This window comes from Bubalus kerabau, chromosome 6 (assembly GCF_029407905.1).
Source record: "Bubalus kerabau isolate K-KA32 ecotype Philippines breed swamp buffalo chromosome 6, PCC_UOA_SB_1v2, whole genome shotgun sequence".
NCBI lineage: Eukaryota > Metazoa > Chordata > Mammalia > Artiodactyla > Bovidae > Bubalus > Bubalus kerabau.
In genome coordinates this window covers 121097478-121116020 of record NC_073629.1, presented here as the reverse complement: position 1 = coordinate 121116020, position 18543 = coordinate 121097478, and the positions used below count along the sequence as shown (strand labels likewise).

At 60.9% G+C, this 18543-nt stretch overlaps 1 protein-coding gene across 2 annotated transcripts; it reads right to left on the bottom strand.

Annotated features, from left to right (window-relative positions):
* Positions 1 to 5675: 5675 nt before the first annotated feature.
* Positions 5676 to 17827, bottom strand: BOK (BCL2 family apoptosis regulator BOK). Of its 2 annotated transcripts, none has more exons than XM_055586648.1 (5): positions 17513 to 17827; positions 16755 to 17006; positions 14114 to 14242; positions 7107 to 7270; positions 5676 to 6369 (listed from the first exon to the last, which is right to left on the bottom strand). In XM_055586648.1, exons 2-5 carry the CDS (start codon positions 16975 to 16977, stop codon positions 6244 to 6246), a joined length of 642 nt encoding a protein of 213 aa, XP_055442623.1. In that variant the 5' UTR covers positions 16978 to 17006; positions 17513 to 17827; the 3' UTR covers positions 5676 to 6243. The 2 variants fall into 2 exon arrangements, with proteins under 2 accessions (XP_055442623.1, XP_055442624.1); XM_055586649.1 differs by lacking the exon at positions 17513 to 17827 and adding an exon at positions 17134 to 17233.
* Between the last annotated feature and the right edge of the window lie 716 nt (positions 17828 to 18543).

The following is an 18543-nucleotide window of genomic DNA, read 5'->3' as shown; positions in this document are numbered from 1 at the left end:
CACAAGCTCTTCCTTCCTGCAGCCTAGGACACACTGCAGCCGAGCTCTTGACAGAAGTCTCTGTTTCCATCTGAGATCTCATCAGACTGGCCTTTACAGCTGTCCAAGTTAGTAAACGGAAGCCTTGCTAAACTGGAGCCGGGATGGGAATTCCCTAGTGGTCCAATGGTTAGGACTCCGCTGTCACTGCCCAGGTTCTGGGGCCGATCCCTGGGCGGGAAACTAAAATCCCACACGGTGCACAGCATGGCCAAAACACTGTTAATTAAAAAAATGTCCAGTGGGCAGGCCCCCAGGGGGCCTCAGCCAGCCCCACTGGATGTCGCCACAAGGGGGACCACCTGGCCTCCAGCCAGAAGCCGGTCACCACCCGCAGCAGGAAGAGTTTCTCCCTGCCCGGCAACAGCCCAGCCAATGAGAAGCCTCCACGCTTCAGGCCCGGTGCCTCCAGGGGACTGTTTACAGCAGCCCCTCCGACCTCTGTCTCCTGTGAACGAGCTTCTTCTCCTCTTTCCTTCACCACAGTTTCTGACCTGAAACACAATGCTGTGCTGTTCCTGAATAAACCCATTTTGTTGGTAAAAAGTTGGCTGTTTTCTTGTTTCAGGTCATTACATCCACGTTTCTCCCATGTTCTGCTCAGGCCGCTCGGGTATTCTCCGAGAAGGCTGAGGCTTCCTGCACAGCTCTCCTCTCTTCCTGGGTCCCCAGCATCGCCCCAACCGTCCATTCACAGCACTGGACGCTTTCTAGCATCCATCTTCAAACTCTTCCAACCTCTTAAGTTCCGAAGCCACCTCCACATGTTTAGATACTGGGTACATCTCAGTAACAACTTTCTGACGGTCCGTTCAGACTGCTTTAACAAGAATACCACAGACTGGCTGGATTTTAAGCAGCAGGAATTTACTTGTCAGCATCCTGGAGGCCCAGGACCACGGTGCTGGTGACCGGCTGACAAAGGACTTTTCTCCTGGGTGGCTGCCCACTGGACCTCACGTGCAGAAGGGCTGGGCTGGCTCTCTGGGGCCACCCAGGCAGGTACTCGTCCCAGTCAGAAGGTGACTTTAGGACCTAGTCCCCTCCAAAGCCGCACCTTCTCCCATGATGTTGAGGTTAGGACTTCAACATATGAATTTCGGGCAAGACAGACATTCAGACCACAGCTCCAAGGTCAGACCAAGCTCAGCCTGGAGGCTAAGGCCAGAGGCATCTGTATTGCTAGAATGATGCCAAGAGGACCTGGGAGCACCGAAGAAGCCCACTCCCTCCCTCCTACACTGCAGGCTCCTCCCTTCTCACAGCTGGGTGCGGGAGGGGTGGGCAGCCCCAGAGCAGAGCAGACAAGGTGGGGCATGAGAGACAGGCAGATAGCACGCACAGCCCTCTGGTCACCTTCCTCTCTGCACCCGACCCGAGCCGCCGGCAGGCTGGGGAACTGGAGGGCATTCCCAGCCCCCTCGTTCCTCTGACCTGCTTCCTGCAGCCTGAGGGTGGATCACCCTTCCCAAGGGCTGCCCGGCGGCATGCCCATGCAGTGTCCGCCCGCCTCGGGGTTGATGCCACAGCACAGACGTGGCAGCCTGCCCGCTCCATCCTGTTTCACCCCGCCCGCGTGGACCAGCCCCCCAGCAGAGCTGCCCAGGGGCCGTCTCCTAAGCCTGTCCTAACACCTACATTCCGTGGCAGAATCCTCTTAGAAAATCTTCCCTCCATCCAGTTAGGCTCAGGTTCAGTTCCTCTGAAACAGTTCACGCCAGAGCCAGTGGAAACGCTCATGTCTTTCCTCTGATGTCCAGTGTTAGAGCAAGCGTGCAGGGACGCCGGGGCCGGCCCAGGACCAGCCTCCTCACGCCACGCCTCCCTCCACCCCTCCTGCTTCTGCTACAAACCCAGCACTCCTGGTATGTTTGCTGCAATCTCGTCAAGTCCAGTCTTTCTGTGGCAGACAGAGGGGCCCATGTGACCCTACAGTTAGGCGGACGGAGACCCTGATGGCCTCTGTGCCCACTTCCTGCCCCAGCACCTCCCTTCTCTCCAGCAGGGGTGGGAGTGAGAGGCCTGGGCAGGATCGACTCCCTTTACAAAGTTTTCTCAGGCATTTCCACTGAACTATTTGCCATCACACGGCCCTTCACTCCCTAGCGCTTCAGCATGGGATACGTGTATTCTTTAAGAAAAAAAAAAAAAACTGCATCCACACTGATATTTCCCATTCTGATTCTTAGATCATACAATTTCTTACTTACATTCTTCTATCTCACCTCTTTTAAGAAAAAATCTTCTTTATCATTATTTGCTTTCTCCTACAGGATACTTAGGACTTCCTGATGGCTCAGTGGTCAAGAATCCACCAGCCAATGCAGGAGACACAGGAGATCCAGGTTAAATGCCGAGCTGGAAAGATCCCCCACAGAAAGAGAAGGCAACCAGCTCCAGTATTTTTGCTTGAAAAATTCTATGGACAGAAGAGCCTGGCAGGCTATACTCCATAATGTTGCAAAGAGTCAGACACGACTGAGCGACTAGTGCTAAGGACTAGAGCCTGGGGCTGCGGTGCGTGGGTCACAGAGTCGAACACGACTGAGCGAGTAAACCACCGCGGGACACATATGATTAATTCAGAATAGTAATATTGTCAATAAGACTACTAATTGAAGTCAATTTTTTGCTATTGTTTTTACAGCTTTCATACTGAGTATATAATGTTAAAAAATATTATAGTTGGAATAACTAATTTCTCTGGCTGCTTATGTCACCAAATCAGCATACAAACTCATTTATTTCTAAAACTGTTTCTCTGAAGTTAGCTTTGCTTATGCAAAACACGGATGTGACCCTGTTGTCAATCGCGTGAAACAGGGACTTCCCGGGTGGCCAAGGGGCTGGGACTCTGCGCTCCCGGCGCGGAGGGCCTGGGTTCCGTCCCTGGTCAGGGAACTAGACCTCACATGCTGCAAGTGAGAATCCGAATGTTGCGACTAAAGATCCCACACGCCACAAGGAGGATCAAAGCGCAACCACCGCGAGGGCCCAGCACAGCCAGATAGAGAAGTAGGAACAGAAACCCTGTAAATCCAGGTTCGTCTCGCTTCACGTGGGCTCAGAGCCCCCCAGGCCGGCCTGCCACGCTCTATCAGCAGACGCCCTGACGCTGGGCCTCTGGGCTGTTTCAGTCTTTTGCTAATCAGGTATTGTCACAATGTATGTGTCATTTTGGGCCTCTGCCAGTGTGTCTTCAGGACAGATGTCTCCGAGTAGGATTAGCAGTGCGAGGGCGAGCGCACGCAGGGCTGGTCCAGGTGTTGCCCTTCCCGACGGGCACTGCGCGGTTTCGCCTCCCCCGGCAAGTGCGAGGTGCCCTGCCCCCAGCAAGTCTGTGATCAGATCTGGACTCGGCCAACCTGGTAGGTGAGGACTGGGGTCCTGGGGTCCTGGGGCAGTTTGGGTCTGCATTTCAGCTGTCTTTCCTTCTTGACTTTTGAATTATAAATAATCTTCCTGATTTTCAACTACAGCTTTTCATGGAGGTGAAATGCATGGTTACAACATGAAGTTCACTGTTCCACAGCGTCCACACAAGTATGCAGCTGAGCAGCACTTTGTACACTCGCGTGCCTGCAGCTGCCACCTCTGTCTGCTTCCAGGACAGCCTGTCACCCCGGGAAGAAGCCCCATGGCCCCCAGTCACTCCCCCTCTCCACACACCACCCTCTGCTTCCTGCCTCAGGCTGCAGCAGCTTTTGAAAATGTTAAATGTCATAAACACTTTTCCCATCAAGTGTATCGTCTTTTCTTGCTCCTGGATTTTGTTTTGTTGTTTCTTAAGCTCTCGTGTACTGTCTCACGGCGGCCCTTCGTCTCCTCGTTGCAGAGTCTGTCTCCTCTACGGTGAGCGGGGGCTGCTCTTCCCTGCAGGGGCCGGGCTTCTCATTACAGCAGCTTCTTGTTGCGGAGCCTGTGCTCAGCAGCTGCCCCACCGCGGCGTGTGGGATCCTCCCAGACGGGATCAGATCCCTGTCCCCCGTGCCGGCAGGCGGATTCTCGCCCAGTTACCACCAGGGACAGCCGCTTGTTCTCGGATTTTAAATCACATTTAGGAAGGTTTTGCCCACTCCCCAGTTACACAGAAATTCACACATTGCTCCCAGCACTTGCTTCATATTTCACACTTGGCTCTTGGACCCGTTTGTGACTTGTCTCGCCTGGTGTGTTGCCCGGGTTCGATCTGGTCTTTTTCCGTGTGCTGACTGCTCGTCACGTCGCTTGCTGACGACCTCATTTCCTTCACCTCATCGTGGACGTGGTTATCCAGGCTCCAGGGTCTGTCTCTGCGGGCCCCGTGTCCCTGTGCTCACGTGTCTGCATGTGGCCGGGGCCTGGGGGTTCAGGGGCAGACCCAGAGGCAGGGAGGTCCAGACCTTCCTCCTTTCTCTTCTTGGAATGGTTTTCTCGGCTGTTTGTCCTTCCCCTCCTCGTGTGAACTTTATAATTAGCTTTAGATCCAGACAGGGAAACATACTCTAGTACTTTCTTAAGAGGAAGATGCTTTGCTCAATCACATCCCACTCTTTCGTGACCACACGAACTTTAGCCCACCGGGCTCCCCTGTCCGTGGATTCTCCAGGCAAGAATACTGGAGTGGGGTGCCATTTCCTTCTCCAGGGGATCTTCCCGACCCAGGGATCCAGCCCGCGGCTCCTGCTTTGCAGGCAGAGTCCTTACCTTCTGAGCGAACAAGTAGTTTCATAATGATTATGTTAAATTTATAAAGCTACTTACTTGTAGAGAAATGGCTTTATGAGACTGTTTTCTTCTAGAACGAGGGGTTTCCTCTGTCTGACCAAGTCTAAGGTGTCCTTGAGGAAGCTTCAAAGTTTGCCTCACATGGGTTCACATTTCTTCTCCATCTTTCCCTCGCAAAGTCACCTTCTGTGCTGCCAGAAAGGGCGCGTCCCCCCGTATCTTCTGCCCAGCACACCCCCCACAGCCAGTCTCCCCGCGGGGCCTGAAACCTGCTTTTCTGATCCCAGTGACGGGAAGCAGGGCACCGGGGGACCCTTCCTCTCTCCTGCGCCACCACCCAGACTTCCCACCTCGGGCGCCCAAGGGATGCTCTCTCCCCGCGGATGGAGCAGGCAGAGCTGGGAGGTGGTGCTGGGCCCCTGCCCGCTCCCCAGGAAAGGAGCTGAGGAGAGTGGTCCTGGGGGCCTTGGGGCCGGGAGGTGGGCCCCGAGGGGGGCACAGCACTGCCCGTGTGCACAGGAGCTGGCCTCTGGCTCTTCCCGCGGGAGGCGGGCCAGGCGGCCAGTGTGGCCGTCTGCGGCCCCCTGCCTGGTACGGAAAGGGAGCCAGGGCAGAGAGGCCACTTCCAGCCGTGTGCCTGCGGCCGGGCCGCCCCCATCAGGGCCAGGGGCACTGTGGTGGGAGGTCATGGGGAGGCGCAGGCGGGGGGAGGCTGGCCACCGTGAAGGGCAGGGCTGTGTGCACGCGAGGGCCAGTGTGTGCACGCGAGGGCCAGTGTGTGCATGTGCGTGTGCGCGTGGGCCTGGCAAGGTACAGGGCAGTGAGGCGGCCTCCCTGAGGGGCCCCGGGGCGGCCATGCTGATCCATCACGGTGGGGCTGCCACCGTCGGTTGCGGGAGGCGGGTGCAGGCAGGCAGACGGGCACCCTCCACGGCCACTGCACTTTATTGGGGTCAGACACACAGCATCGTCCTCATCCACGGGCTCTCGCGCCCACGGCTCCCTGCCACACAGGGACCCCAACACCCGCGTGGGACACACATTCCCCCAGAAGCCGGTCAGGAGCCGCCACGGCGGCCCCACACTCGGTATGCAGGCTCAGCCAGCCCCACCGCGCCCCCAGCTTCAGCCAAGCCCGAGGCGCCTTCAGGCGGAACATGCACGGCCCCTCCCTCGAGGACCGAGGCCAGCTCCAGTCCTGACGTGGTCCCGACACGGATGGGGCTCCCACTTCCTGCTTCAGGGCCAGGACGCAGCGCAGCCTTCTGGCCCAGGAAGAAGGGGGCGGGCAGGGCTTCGGGGGCAGTGAGGCAGAAGGGTCGGCACTGAAGCCCAGCTCCAGGCCCGGGGAGACCCTCACGCCTCCGTCCAGAGGGCCTGGGCTTTGGAGGAGGGGCTCAGGGCAGGGCCTCCAGCGTCCACTCGGGTGCGGCTCCGAGGGTCTTCCCGGCTGGGGTGGGGCGGAGGGCCCCCTGGGCTCCTGCCTGAGCCGGCATCTCATCTCTCCGGCAACAGCATGAAGAAGGCTGCCTTCAGGAAGCGGCCAAAGCTGCAGAGCGCGGCCACCAGCCAGTGAGAGCGCAGGCCCGGGTCGGTGCTGACCACGCACTTGAGCACGTCCGTCTGGGAGGGGAGAGGGCACCATCAGGGCACAGGGGGCGCAGTCCCGCCCCACCCGAGGCGGCCGTGCTGCTTGACGGGGTGCCTGCAGTCCAGCTGGACAAAGGCCTGAGGTCGGCCATGAAGAGGCAGGAATCTCCTGAGCAGGGCACTCCCCATGTCCCCTTGCAGACGCCGTGGGGGATGACCCCTTAGAACAGGAGCCCAGCGGGCAGCCACTCCTCACTTCCCTGTTTCTCCCTAGTCCTGCTAAGGAGCCCCGGAGGCTGACCTCTGGCCACACTGGCAGTCAGCGTCCTGGCTGCCCCCGTGCCCAGCCCCTCTGGGCCCGACGACAGGACAGGCAGGGGACAGAGCTGCCCATGTCCCGTCTGCCATGAGTCACCCTGGCAGTCAGACCCTGCCTGCCCCCGCCGCCCAGCCTCCACCGTGGCTCCAACCCCAGCCCAGGGCTGACTGCTGTCCCCACAGCCGGTGGGCTGCACACACCTCTGCCACCACCCACTCTACAAAGAAGGCACCGCTCCCAGCAGCCCCCGGGCCGGGCCAGCACTGGGCAGGTGATGGGGGACCCAGAGACAGAGGTGGGACGTGGCTCTGACCACACAGTGGGCAGGGCAGCAGGCTTAGCTCTGGGGGGCGGGCACGCCCCGGGTCAGCCTTGGGGCAGGGATGCGGCCCCAGCCACGACCGCCTCCCCTCCAGCCCCGTCACCCCCGCTACCCCGCGGTTGCCCTCACCCATCCGCCACGCCTCCGCAGCCAGGTTGCCAGCGTCTTCCGCACAAACTCCCCGAGACAGTCGACGAGGGCATGCACCAGGGCGGGCTGGGCCTGCCGCACACAGTCCACGGCCAGCCCCGCGGCCACCGAGTACAGGGACACAACTTTGCCCCACGTGATGCCTGCAGGAAGAGAGAGGGATGCTGGGCACCAAGGGCCACCAAGACCCCGCTTAAGGCCAGCCCGCAGCGTCACCTGACAGGGCTGAGCCTCCTGGAGCCACGCGCCCACCACCCCGAAGGTGACCGGGGTCAGCACCCAGGGCTAGCCTTGACCACCAGCTCCCAGTCAGACAGGGAGCTAGGTCACCTGGTCGCCGTGCAAGTCCCAGCCACCATCTGCTCAAGTCAGCTCCGCCAGCCCCGTGGGCCATTCTTAGATGTCCTAAGCTTCTGTTCCACACCTGCACACCAGGGCCAGAGCCTGGCGACAACCCAGCCCACCTCTGCTGGAGTAAGCGATGGAGTAGAAAAGCGGTTTGGCAAAGAGGGACCTGAGCGGGTCGAGGGGGCTCCGGGACCTGGCGCTGGAGGCACTGAACAGCAAGCAGCTTCAGGCTGCACCTGCCCCAGCCTGGCTGTCCCTGGAACAGAGCGGGGCGCTCGCCATGGAAAGAAGCTGAGGCCCAGCAGGAAAGGCCATCCCCAGGCACCAAGCTGCTGAGGGCAGAACTAAGACGGAGCCTCCCTGGGGGAAGGACAGACGTGTGACAACCTAGGGACGAACGCCTGTCAGTCATAAAAAGCTCCTTAACACATAAAGAGATTCTGTACATCAAGGGAAAAAAAAGGATCCCCTTGAGATGGGAATGGCTACCCACTCCAGTATTCTTATCTGGGAAATCCAAACAGAGGAGGCTGGCGGTCTACAGACCATGGGGTCCCACAGAGTCAGACACGACGGGGCAGCTAACACTTTCACTTTCAACACTTTCTAAAGAAATAGGAACACAAATGATGAATAGTGGATTCACAAAATAAAAAATACTAATAATACAATAGACGTAATCAATAAAGCAGAAGTAGACGTTTTTCTGAAACTCTCTTGCTTTTTCGATGATCCAGCAGATGTTGGCAATTTGATCTCTGGTTCCTCTACCTTTTCTAAATCCAGCTTGAACATCTGGAAGTTCACGGTTCACATACTGTTGAAGCCTGGCTTGGAGAATTTTGAGCATTACTTTGCTAGTGTGTGAGATGAGTGTAATTGTTCGGTAGTTTGAACATCCTTTGGCATTGCCTTTCTTTGGGATTGGAATGAAAACTGACCTTTTCCAGTCCTGTGGCCACTGAGAAATCTATATGCAGGTCAAGAAGCAACAGTTAGAACTGCACATGGAACAACAGACTGGTTCCAAATTGGGAAAGGAGTACGTCAAGGCTGCATATTGTCACCTTGCTTATTTAACTTACATGCAGAGTACATCATGTGAAATGCAGGACTGGATGAAGAACAAGATTGCTGGGAGAAATACCAATAACCTCAGCTATACAGATGACACCACCCTTATGGCAGAAAGCAAAGAACTAAAGAGGCTCTTGATGAAAGTGAAAGAGGAGAGTGAAAAAGTTGGGTTAAAATTCAGCTTTCAGAAAACTAAGATCATGGCATCTGGTCCCATCACTTCATGACAAATAGATGGGGAAACAGTGAGAGACTTTATTTTCTTGGGCTCCAAAATCACAGAAGATGGTGACTGCAGCCATGAAATTAAGACACTTGCTCCTTGGAAGAAAAGCTATGACCAGCCTAGACAGCATATTAAAAAGCAGAGACATTACTTTGCCAACTAAGGTCCATCTAGTCAAAGCTATTGTTTTTCCAGCAGTCATGTATGGATGTGAAAGGTGAACTATAAAGAAAGCTGACTGCCAAAGAATTGATGCTTTTCAACTGTGGTGTTGGAGAAGACTCTTGAGAGTCCCTTGAACTGCAAGGAGATCAAACCAGTCAATCCTAAAGGAAATCAGTCCTGAATATTCATTGGAGGGACTGATACTGAAGCTGAAGCTCCAATACTTTGGCAACTTAATGGAAAGAGCTGACTCATTGGAAAAGACCCTGATCCTGGGAAAGATTGAAGGTGGGAGGAGAAGGGGACGATAGAGGATGAGATGGTTGGATGGCATCACCGGCTTAATGGACATGAGTTTGAGCAAGCTCCGGGAGCTGGTGATGGACTGGAAGGCCTGGCGTGCTGCAGTCCACGGAGTTGCAGAGAGTTGGACACAACTGAGCAACTGAACTGAACTGAATACACTAGACATGTGAAAAATGCTTACCCTCACTGATAAGTCAAAGAAGCGTCAATTAAAACAAGATGTAAAGGATAGTCTATCAGGTTGAAAATTCAAAGTGGCAGTATGCGGATCCAGGTAACCGTGCAGACTGGTCCCTGTGACGGGAAAGACAGCTGAGGGCACCTGGCATTACTGGTGAGAGGACACCCCCTGGGGGCCGGGCCCTGGTCTGGCAGGAACAGCACAGGTGGGGAAAGCAGGCCCTGGGCCCCCATTCCCGGGGACGGTCAGTCACAGGAGCGCAAGTCAACGCAAATGAACGCTTGTTCACAGTCACCAAGAGGTGGAAATGGCAAGACAGGGAGATTCGGGAGTGGAAGAGCACGAGGTGGGCCACCTGCACAACAGAAGGTCATCTGGCCTCCAGAGGCAGGAGCTCTGACGGGGCCAGGACCAGGCCTGCTGAAACAACACGTCCCTGAAGGATGCAGACTCGAGTGTGAGTCCATTCCTGACGCGGCGGGGCCGGCAGGGCCGTGGAGACGGGAGGCAGGGCGGTGGGCCCCGGGGCTGGCAGTGACTGCTCAGCGGGCCTGGGCGGCAGGGACTGCGCAGCCCTGCGGGTGGACCGACGCCGCCGAATCGCACCCTAGACGCTTAACCGGGGCTTCCCTCAGGCTTCAGTGACCCAGACGCCGAGCTCCCAGTGCAGGCCCAGGTGTCGGGGAGCCCGACCACACGCACCCCATGGTGACGTCAAACAATGAATCAAACGGTTAATCAGATACCACGTGAATTTCACCTCAATTCAACGCAAATGTAAAAATCCCATGAACCAGGCCCACCTGGTGTTTTGACTCCCACCCCCTTCAAAGCAGGTCCACGTCTGAAGCCCCCGAGCCGGCCCCTGGCCCCCGGGACCCCCTCCTGCCACCGGCCTTGGGCCCACTCCGCCAGCCTCAGTGCCGCCCACAGGACTGCCCACCCTCAGGGCTCTGCTCACAGGCCCCCTCCAAGGGGCACCCAGGCCACGGGGGCGCCATGTCCTGGGGATGGTGCCATCACGCCATGCTCCCCGTTCACCAGCTGCTCATGGTGCGCCAGCCCTGGTGGGCCCCCTGCACTCGGCGCCCCAGGTGGACATGTGGGCTCCACATGACTGCCACGTTGGACCTGGAGAGAAAAGCTCTGGTCTGGGAGCTGCCAGCAGGCTGGTCTCCCGCGTGGGTCTTGGGTATGCCCTATTTTCTCTGAGCTCTTAGCGTTATTTTTTATGGAGATACGGTCTCACTACCGGGCTTCCCTGGTGGCTCGGGTGGTAAAGAACCAGCCAGCCACGTGGGAGAGCTGGGTTGCATCCCTGGGTCGGGAAGATCCCCTGGAGGAGGGCATGGCAACTGCCTCCAGCATTCTTGCCTAAAGAACACCATGGACAGAGGAGCCTGGCGGGCTGCAGTCCACCGGGTCGCAAAGAGCTGGACACGACCGAGCAACTAAGCACACAGCAGTCTCACTGCCATCAGTTCATCCTTCTGAAGTGTGAGATCCAAAAATTTTAAAAAGAAGACCCAGATGGGACTTCCCTGGTGGTCCAATGGTCAAGACTGCACTTTCAGCTCAAAAATAAAAAAAGTGAGATCCAGTGTTCTTAGCGTGTTGACAATGTTCCACAACCACCTCCACTGCTAAATTCCAGGCATTTTTACTCCAAGTCCCTGTCCCCATGAGAACCGTGTCCCCATCACCCCAGCTCCTGGCAATCTCTCCTCTCCTCGTCTCTGTGGATGACCTGGACATTTCACGTTAATCAAATCACACAGTAGGTCCCATTTTGTTTCCGACTCGTCACGGAGCAAAACATTTTCCAGGTTCCTCGTATCATCCTGCGCATCACCACCGCGTGCCTTGTCACGGCGGAGCAAGGCTCCATCGCGTGGGCCGACCACCAGTCAGGAGACGAACCTGGGTGGGGTCCCTCCGCTGCTGGCGGAGGGTCTGAAGGTCCATGGATAAGCCCTCGTGTGGACATGTGGCTTCCCTTCTCGGGGGCGAACCCCAGGGCATGGAGCTGCGGGCTCAGGTGGGGACGCCATCAGAGTCACCCCACTGAAGACAATGACAGGAGGTCCACCGTGGCGGCTCACCTCGAGGCCTGCCTCCACCCCCAGGGGTTGCAAGCTGGAGTCTCGTGGCTGGACGTGCATTTCCCTGGTGACTGACGAAGGTCAGCGACTTCTCACAGACATCTCGGAAGAGACGACTATTTAGATTCCTTTGCTCATGTTTAAATGAGGCTGCCTTTTTAGCACAGATTTCTGAGAGTACTTTATCTCATGTTTTTTGATCTTTCCATGGTAAAATATTTTCTTCTTGTAATGAGAAGTAAAAAAATGAAAATACTTGCCAACTTTATGTTTTCCCACAAAAGGGAACCGAGAAGCCCCTTCACCCAAGACGCAGCGGGAGTGTCACCCCGCCGCTGCGTGTGGGGGGCTCGGCAGCATCAGGGTGCCGGCACGTGGCGGGCACCCAAGCCTACCCTGCAGTCCTGGAGCCGCCCACCCCACCGGCCACAGCCACAGAGGAGGGGGCTGCCCAGGAGGGTGAAGGGGACGCGGGTCCAGCCCCGGGGACAGCGGGCCAGGCCCCGCTGCGGGGACAGGCCGTAGGAGTTCTGCGGTCCAGAGAGGTCGAGAAAGCGCCTGCAACGCACACAGCGACGAGGGGGCAGGCGGGCGAGGGGGCTGCCGCGAGGAGGGGGCGGAGCCGGCTGGGGGCGGAGCCCGGCCCGGGGTGGGTGGGCCGGCAGCTGGGGAGCTTGGGCCCAGGGCCGTGGGGTACAGCCCCAGCGGTTTCAGACTGAGCTCCACGCGCTCCATCCCCAGGACACACCTCCCTCCCGGCCTCCGGGGCCCTCCTGGAGCCCCACAGCCCTTCTGGGCTCGTCTCTGGTCGCCAGCCCTAAGCGGGCTGGGCAGGCAGGGCTGGACGCTCCGGCCGGCCCCCCACCCTCCCGCCACTGCCCTGGGCCCCATACCCCGCCCTCCCGGCCGCATTCCCAGAAATGACCCTTCCTTTTAAAGCCAGCCCTCGGCTCATAAACCAGCTGCCCGCCCGACAGCTCGGAGACACACACAGGCGGAGACACACACAGGCGGCTACCCACACACCAACGTCAGGCTGGGACGGGCCCGGGGGGTGGTGGGGGAGCCCAGCGTGGCGGACAGCTCCGGGTGCCCACCGTGCCCCTTCCTGCCTGGCCCCTCTAACTGCCTTCTCCACCAGGCCAGCCTGGATGCCCCCGAGCCCCACCCGGGGGAGGGCTGTCAGGCCCTCCAGGGCACCCTGATCTCTCCCCACCCCTCGGGGTCCTGCCCCTGGTGACCGCTGCACGGAGAGCCGCACTGACCCTGTGGAGGCTGGCCCGCAGCTGGCGGTCCCGTGTCCCGCACCTTCAACGCTGGCCTGCCCGCCAGGGGTCGGGAGGCCTCCTCAGAGGGGGACACAGGGAGGCAACAGCCCGAGGGTGGGGTCAGCAGACGGGGCCTCTGACAGGCCTGCAGCCCCTCCATCTGGCCCTCTGTCTTCAGTGGGTGAGTGGAGGGTCCCCCTCGGGGCAGGGATGGTGGTCCGGGCTCCTCTGCCCCGAAGCCCTCCAGTGCTCAGCACGCCTCGGCTGAGAAAAGGCGGGGCGAGCACCAGGTCACAGCGCCAGTCAGCCACGGGCTCGAGGCCTCTGCGCTGCCTGGGGCCCTCCTCTGCAGCAGGCTGTGCCCCCAGAGCCCCAGGGGGAAGGGGGCCCTCCCCACTCCCAATGCTGCCTGGCCACTCACACCTGTCCTCCAGCTGGGATGCAGCCCCGAGCACTCAGCTGTGGGCCCGCATGGACCCCTCCCCGAGGCCGGGACCACCATCCATGCCTCAGGGTCCCCGGCCAATGCAGCTCCGGGCGCTGGGGGGCACGCCGGTTCGGCCAAGGAGAAGGTGCTGTCCCGGGAGGGGCTCTGCTCCTGGACGCCCAGCAACGCCTGGCGCCTGCCCCGTACCAGAACCCAGGACCGAGACAGGTGCACCGAGCTGGGCACCCGCTCACAGGTGGGCCACAGGGAGCCCACGGGCTCCCCAGGAGGGGACGTGGGAATGGGAGGGGCCTGGGGACGAGTCCGGGGGTCTCCTGTGAGCTTAGAGGCAGGTGTGTGGACAGGAGCAGCAGGAGGTGCCCTCAGGTGAGGAAGTGAGAGAAGGAGGTGACAGGGATAGACGTTGCCCGCCGCCGGGGCCCAGAGAGAGGCTCTGGGAAACCCACGGGGCTATGGGCCAGCCAGATGACCCAGGTGAGGCACCCCCCACTGCAGAGCACCACTCCCGTGGGGGGCCGGCTGGCAACGTGCCTCTGCCCAGCAGACTCCGGTGTAGCAACCCCACAACTTTTCAGGTTCCAGGAGCCTGGCAGCGCCCACTCCAGCTGCCAGGGAGTGGGCACCGCACTGCAAGAAGCCCAGGCGAGCAGCAGCACCAGCTGGTGGCCCCTGACACACACCGCCAGCCAGGACTTCCGGCCAGGGCAGCCCCAGAACCCCACGAGGGGCCCATCGCCCTCGGACCCAGCCCACCCGTGCTGCAGCCCCAGACAAGCCCACCTGTGCTGCAGCCCCGGCCCCGACAACTCCCAGGCCCCAGGCCCCGCTGGCACTGTGGGTCCCCGGCCTAGACACGAAGCCTCACCTGCAGAAAAGATCTGGGTCGCCACAGCCAGGAAGGCGTCGGTCACCACGGTCTCCGACTGCAGGGAGAGGTTCAGCTGGCGGGCCACGTTGCGGTAGACACTGGGCCGGATCAGCTCCAGCTCGTCCGCTGCGCGGGACCAGGGGTGGGTCAGAGGGGTCCCACGGGCCGGGGGGCCAGCCCACAGCCACAGAGGGGGCCCTGACCCCAGCCTGATCCCTGACCTCCGACCTGTCCCATGCCCACCCACTTGACACCACCCCCAGGGTCCCCAGGGACAAGGCCAGGGAGGTGCGGTAGTCACCCCAGACCGGCCTGTGGGCTGCCCCTCTGACAAGTCAGCCACGCCCCCTCCTCCCCAGGGCAGAGCCGGCTGGGCCGGTGCAGCGGGAATCCCGGGCGTGCCTGCTCGGTGACTCACAGCACACAGCAAGCTGCCCGGGCAGGCGGCCAGCCCCAACGTGGGCAGGGTGGGGGCCAGCGACCCCACACAGGTGGGGAGCCCACGGCTGCCTCGGGGAGGGGCAGCCTTGCCAGGCCCAGCGTCATTCAGGAAACCAGAGACCAAGCCACTGCCCGGAGGCGGCAGGCCTGGGCTCCTGGTGCCCAGCGGGGATGCCCATCAGTGGAGGAACGCCCTCACAGGGCCCCGTCTACACCATGTCCGCAGGGACGCGCCGGAACCCCTCACGGCCCACGCACTGGGTGTCCCCCAGCCCGGCCGCTTCTCCAGCCAAAGCAAACAGGGAAATGCTTCCCACTGGAGGTCCCGGTGATAAGGGCGCCACGTCGGCCCTGGGGCCAGCTGCACTCCGTCCAATTCAGGAAAATCTGAAGCCAGAGCGGGACTGAGGCTGGTGGAGCCATGGGGGCGGTGGCATGGAAACTCCCAGGGCGGGCCTGGCCAGCCATTCCCACGCACAGACCCGGGGGGCGACTGGGGACTGGCCCCAAGAGACCAGCCGCGGGGGCGCACCCCCCGCCCCTTCCTGTTTGCTGCTTCCTCGTCTGTGCCGGGGAGGGGCTGGGGGTGCTGGGGGTGGGGGACGGCTCCAGGCCGTGACAAGAGGCGGGGGGCTCACGTAGAGCAGCTCACAAGGGCCGCACATTGGGGGTCCAAGCTACCTCCCTCCGGGGTCCCCTCAGCCACCTGGCAGACGCTGAGCCCAGGGACTGGCCGTGAAAGCAGCTTGGGGAGGGCCCTGAGGCCTGGCCCTGCGGAGGGCCAGCGTGGGGCACTTGGCTGGACTCTGCTCCCCCAGTCCAGGCCGGAAGCATCCCAGGCTCCCTGGATCCGAGGTCACAGTTTGGGAGGGACAGTGATTAGCGGAGCCCACAGCGGGGCTTTCCAGACAAGTTCAAACAACAGGGACCCTGGCCTGAGGCCCTGTTCCAGGCAAGGCTGGGGAGCTGGGGGCCAGCAGGGCCGCAGGGCAGGCCAGGACAAAGGAAGGACTTCCTTCTGGCCACTCCAGGAGCCTCTCAGCAGCCCGAGATACCGAATTCTCCAGGGCCCTCTGGAACGTTCAGCCCAGGCTTGTCCCTACAGCCCAGCTGGAAGAAATGGTTTGGGCCCTGGCCTCAGGGGAGCACAGGCACTCTGGACCTTTGGCTGAAACCTCAAACCCCACATGCTCCCCTCCCCCAAGACCCAGGTGGGACACCACCCTCCTGCAGCTCTCAGCTGCACACCACGCCAACACTCCTGGGCAGACCAGGTCTACACAGCCTTGCCCCCAGGGTCCACAGAACACAAGGGCCAGCCTGAGAAGAGGCGGGCATCCCCTTCCACGGGGTGCTCCCTCCAACCCAGGGTTCTGGGCCAGTCTCTCAACCCACTCTATCTGGAGAGCCACCCAGTCGGGGCGTGTGCCCCCACGCCCCCCTGAGTGCACACTCCCCGCGTGGAAGGTCACGCCGGGCCGTGTAGAACTGGGCAACCTTCGTCCCCGTGGCGAGATGGGTTGAATGAGTCAGCTGAGAGGGTGCCTCCCTCTCCGCGGTCCTTGGAGAAGATGGAGACAGTTAAGCCCGAGGACCCCGGAATCAACCCCCCACCAACGTCTACACAGCAAGCTGTGCAGGCGGGGTTCGCCGCTACCCAGCCTCACAGTTTCTGGTCTCCCGGGCACTAATTTCCGCAGGAGCCCGGGGAGGCCTCCAAACCCAGAGAAAAGAGCAGCCCACGCAGGACTGCAGCCAGTAACTGTGAGGACCTATTTTCCAAAACAAACATCAGGATACGTGGTCCGACAAAGGATTTTTGTGCCCAGCTGAGTACAAGGGTCACTCTGGAAATTTAGCCACGAAAACATCATTCCTCCTGGAGTTTTCTATTCTTTATGGCCAGGATGTGTGCAATCTGGGCTCAGCAGGCAGACAGTAGGTCTGGCGGGTGCACAGGCCAGCTGACGGGGGAGCTAGGAGAGGTGGGTGCTGGAGGGAACCCCGCCCGCCTTGCGCGATAGATCCCTCAGGGCACCAGGACCAGTCCCCTCCCTGCCCCGGAGGGAAGACAGAAGCCCGGCTACCCGGTGGGCTGCCAGTGCAAGGCAGCTGTACCCGAGCCGCTGCGTGTCCGCCCGACCGGCTGGAAGGGGCAGCCTGGGGACCCCGCCGGCCGGCCGGGGCCCACACTCACCCAGGCGCAGCAGCACGGCGCACACCTCCGCCAGGCGGCCGCCGGGGACCGGCGCGGCGCGCTCGGGCGCGCTCCAGGAGAGGCCAGCGCGCAGCAGTCGCGCGTGCACGAACTCGCGGCCGAGAGCCTTGGCCTGGGCCACCAGCTCCTTGTCGGTGGGCGAGCGGTCAAAGGCGTCCATGATCTCGGCGGCGAAGACCGAGGAGCGCCGCAGCACCTCCATGGCGGGGACGAGGGCGGGGGGCGCCGCACCTGCGGGCAGACGGCGCTCAGACGGGCCCGCCCTGTCGCCCCGGCCGGGCTGCGAAGGGGAAGGCCGGCCGCGCGGAGGGCGGGCAGCGGGGCGCGGGGAGGGGGCGCGGCGCGCGCCGGGGCGCACCGGGAGGCCGGGCGGGGCTGGGCTCCGGGGCAGGGCTCCGGCCGGCCGGCTGCGGGTGACCGCTCCGGTTGGTGCTCCAGATCTTTAAAACGCGGAGTCACATTCTTTCAGATGCCAAGCTCAACCACAAGGAGCCTCGCGGCCGCCGAGGGTAGGAGGGACCGCGGCGAAATGGCGATTTGCTCCGGGGCCGCCGCACCCGCGCGCGAAGACTAGTGCGCGGGCGACGGAGGCGTGGGCATGGCCCGACCTGCGCCCGGCCGGCGGCCGCCGGGACCCCGGCCCGGCCCCGCGTCCTGGGCCGCCCGCCTCCGCGCCTCGCGATCCTCGGTGCCTGTCCCCGGCCTCGCCGTCCCCATGGCTCCGCCCGCCCGCTCACCTCTCCCGCCGCATGTCTCGGGCGCGGGGGCCGGGGACGACTGCTGGCTTCAGGACCTGCGGGCCGCCGCCCCCGCCGCTCGAGATCCTTCCATTCAAACCGGCGAGGCCGCACGCCCCGCCCCGGTGCCCGCCCAGTCTACGCCGAGCCGGCTGGGGCGCCGAGTGCGCGGGGCCTCGGGCCCTCCCGGGGCTCTGGCGGCGTCGTCGGGGGCGAGGGGAGCTCGGGCAGCACTGCGCGACTCTCCGCCGGCTGGAGGCGAGGCTTGGGGCTTTGCCTTCTAAGGGAAAGGCAACCCCGGGGCGGAGCCGCGGCCGGAGCTTCCCCGCCGCCTCCCCGCTTAAGGAGGACCGGGTTAGTTCCCAGGGCGCGCTCTGGGAGGGCCTGGGGGCGGGAGTTGTCCCCGCCTGGCCCGGTGAGCAGGACCTAGCGCGGGCCCTAGCCGCGTGGGCTCACACCCGGCTTCATCAGCTTATTGATTTCTAGAGGTTCTTTGTATGTTCTGGGTGCTGTGTCCCTGGCCTTACACATGGCTGGACATTGTATCGATAGATGCATATTTGTGTGTGCTTTGTGCTGAAGTTATCGCCATTATCTTCTGCTATCTTTGGCATTGCTGTGTTGAACAGTTTTCTCCATGACATTCAATTTATCACTTTTCTCACCTTCAGTGATTTTCCATTAGGACATTCTCACCTGTTGTAGAAGCTCAATTGTTTTAGCATTCACATTTATTTCTGTGATGGATTGCAGGTTAATTCCTGTGAATCTTGTGGTAGGGGTCAGAGCTCGTCTTTCCATATGGGTGTCCAGTGGACCGTCGTTGTTTATTGCAAAGACCATGCTCTTCCCACTGATCTGGAGAACAGTCCACATTATAAACCAAGCAACTGTATATGTGAGGCTCTGTTCTGGGTGCTCTTCTGTCCCACTGTTCCATTTCTCTCTCTCTTGGTATGTGGGTTCTTATTTCCCAGGTCAGGGATAGGGATCGAACCCACACTGTGGAAGAGTGGTTTTAGCCAGTGGAC

Excerpts from the sequence above, each read along its gene's own strand:
- BOK (XM_055586648.1), bottom strand. The coding sequence starts at position 16,977 with ATGGAGGTGCTGCGGCGCTCCTCGGTCTTCGCCGCCGAGATCATGGAC. Across the intron at positions 14,243-16,754 it reads CGCCGTGCTGCTGCGCCTGG|CGGACGAGCTGGAGCTGATC; the intron begins GTGAGTGTGGGC and ends GGTCCCGCGCAG. Across the intron at positions 7,271-14,113 it reads GACCCAGATCTTTTCTGCAG|GCATCACGTGGGGCAAAGTT; the intron begins GTGAGGCTTCGT and ends CTCTTCCTGCAG.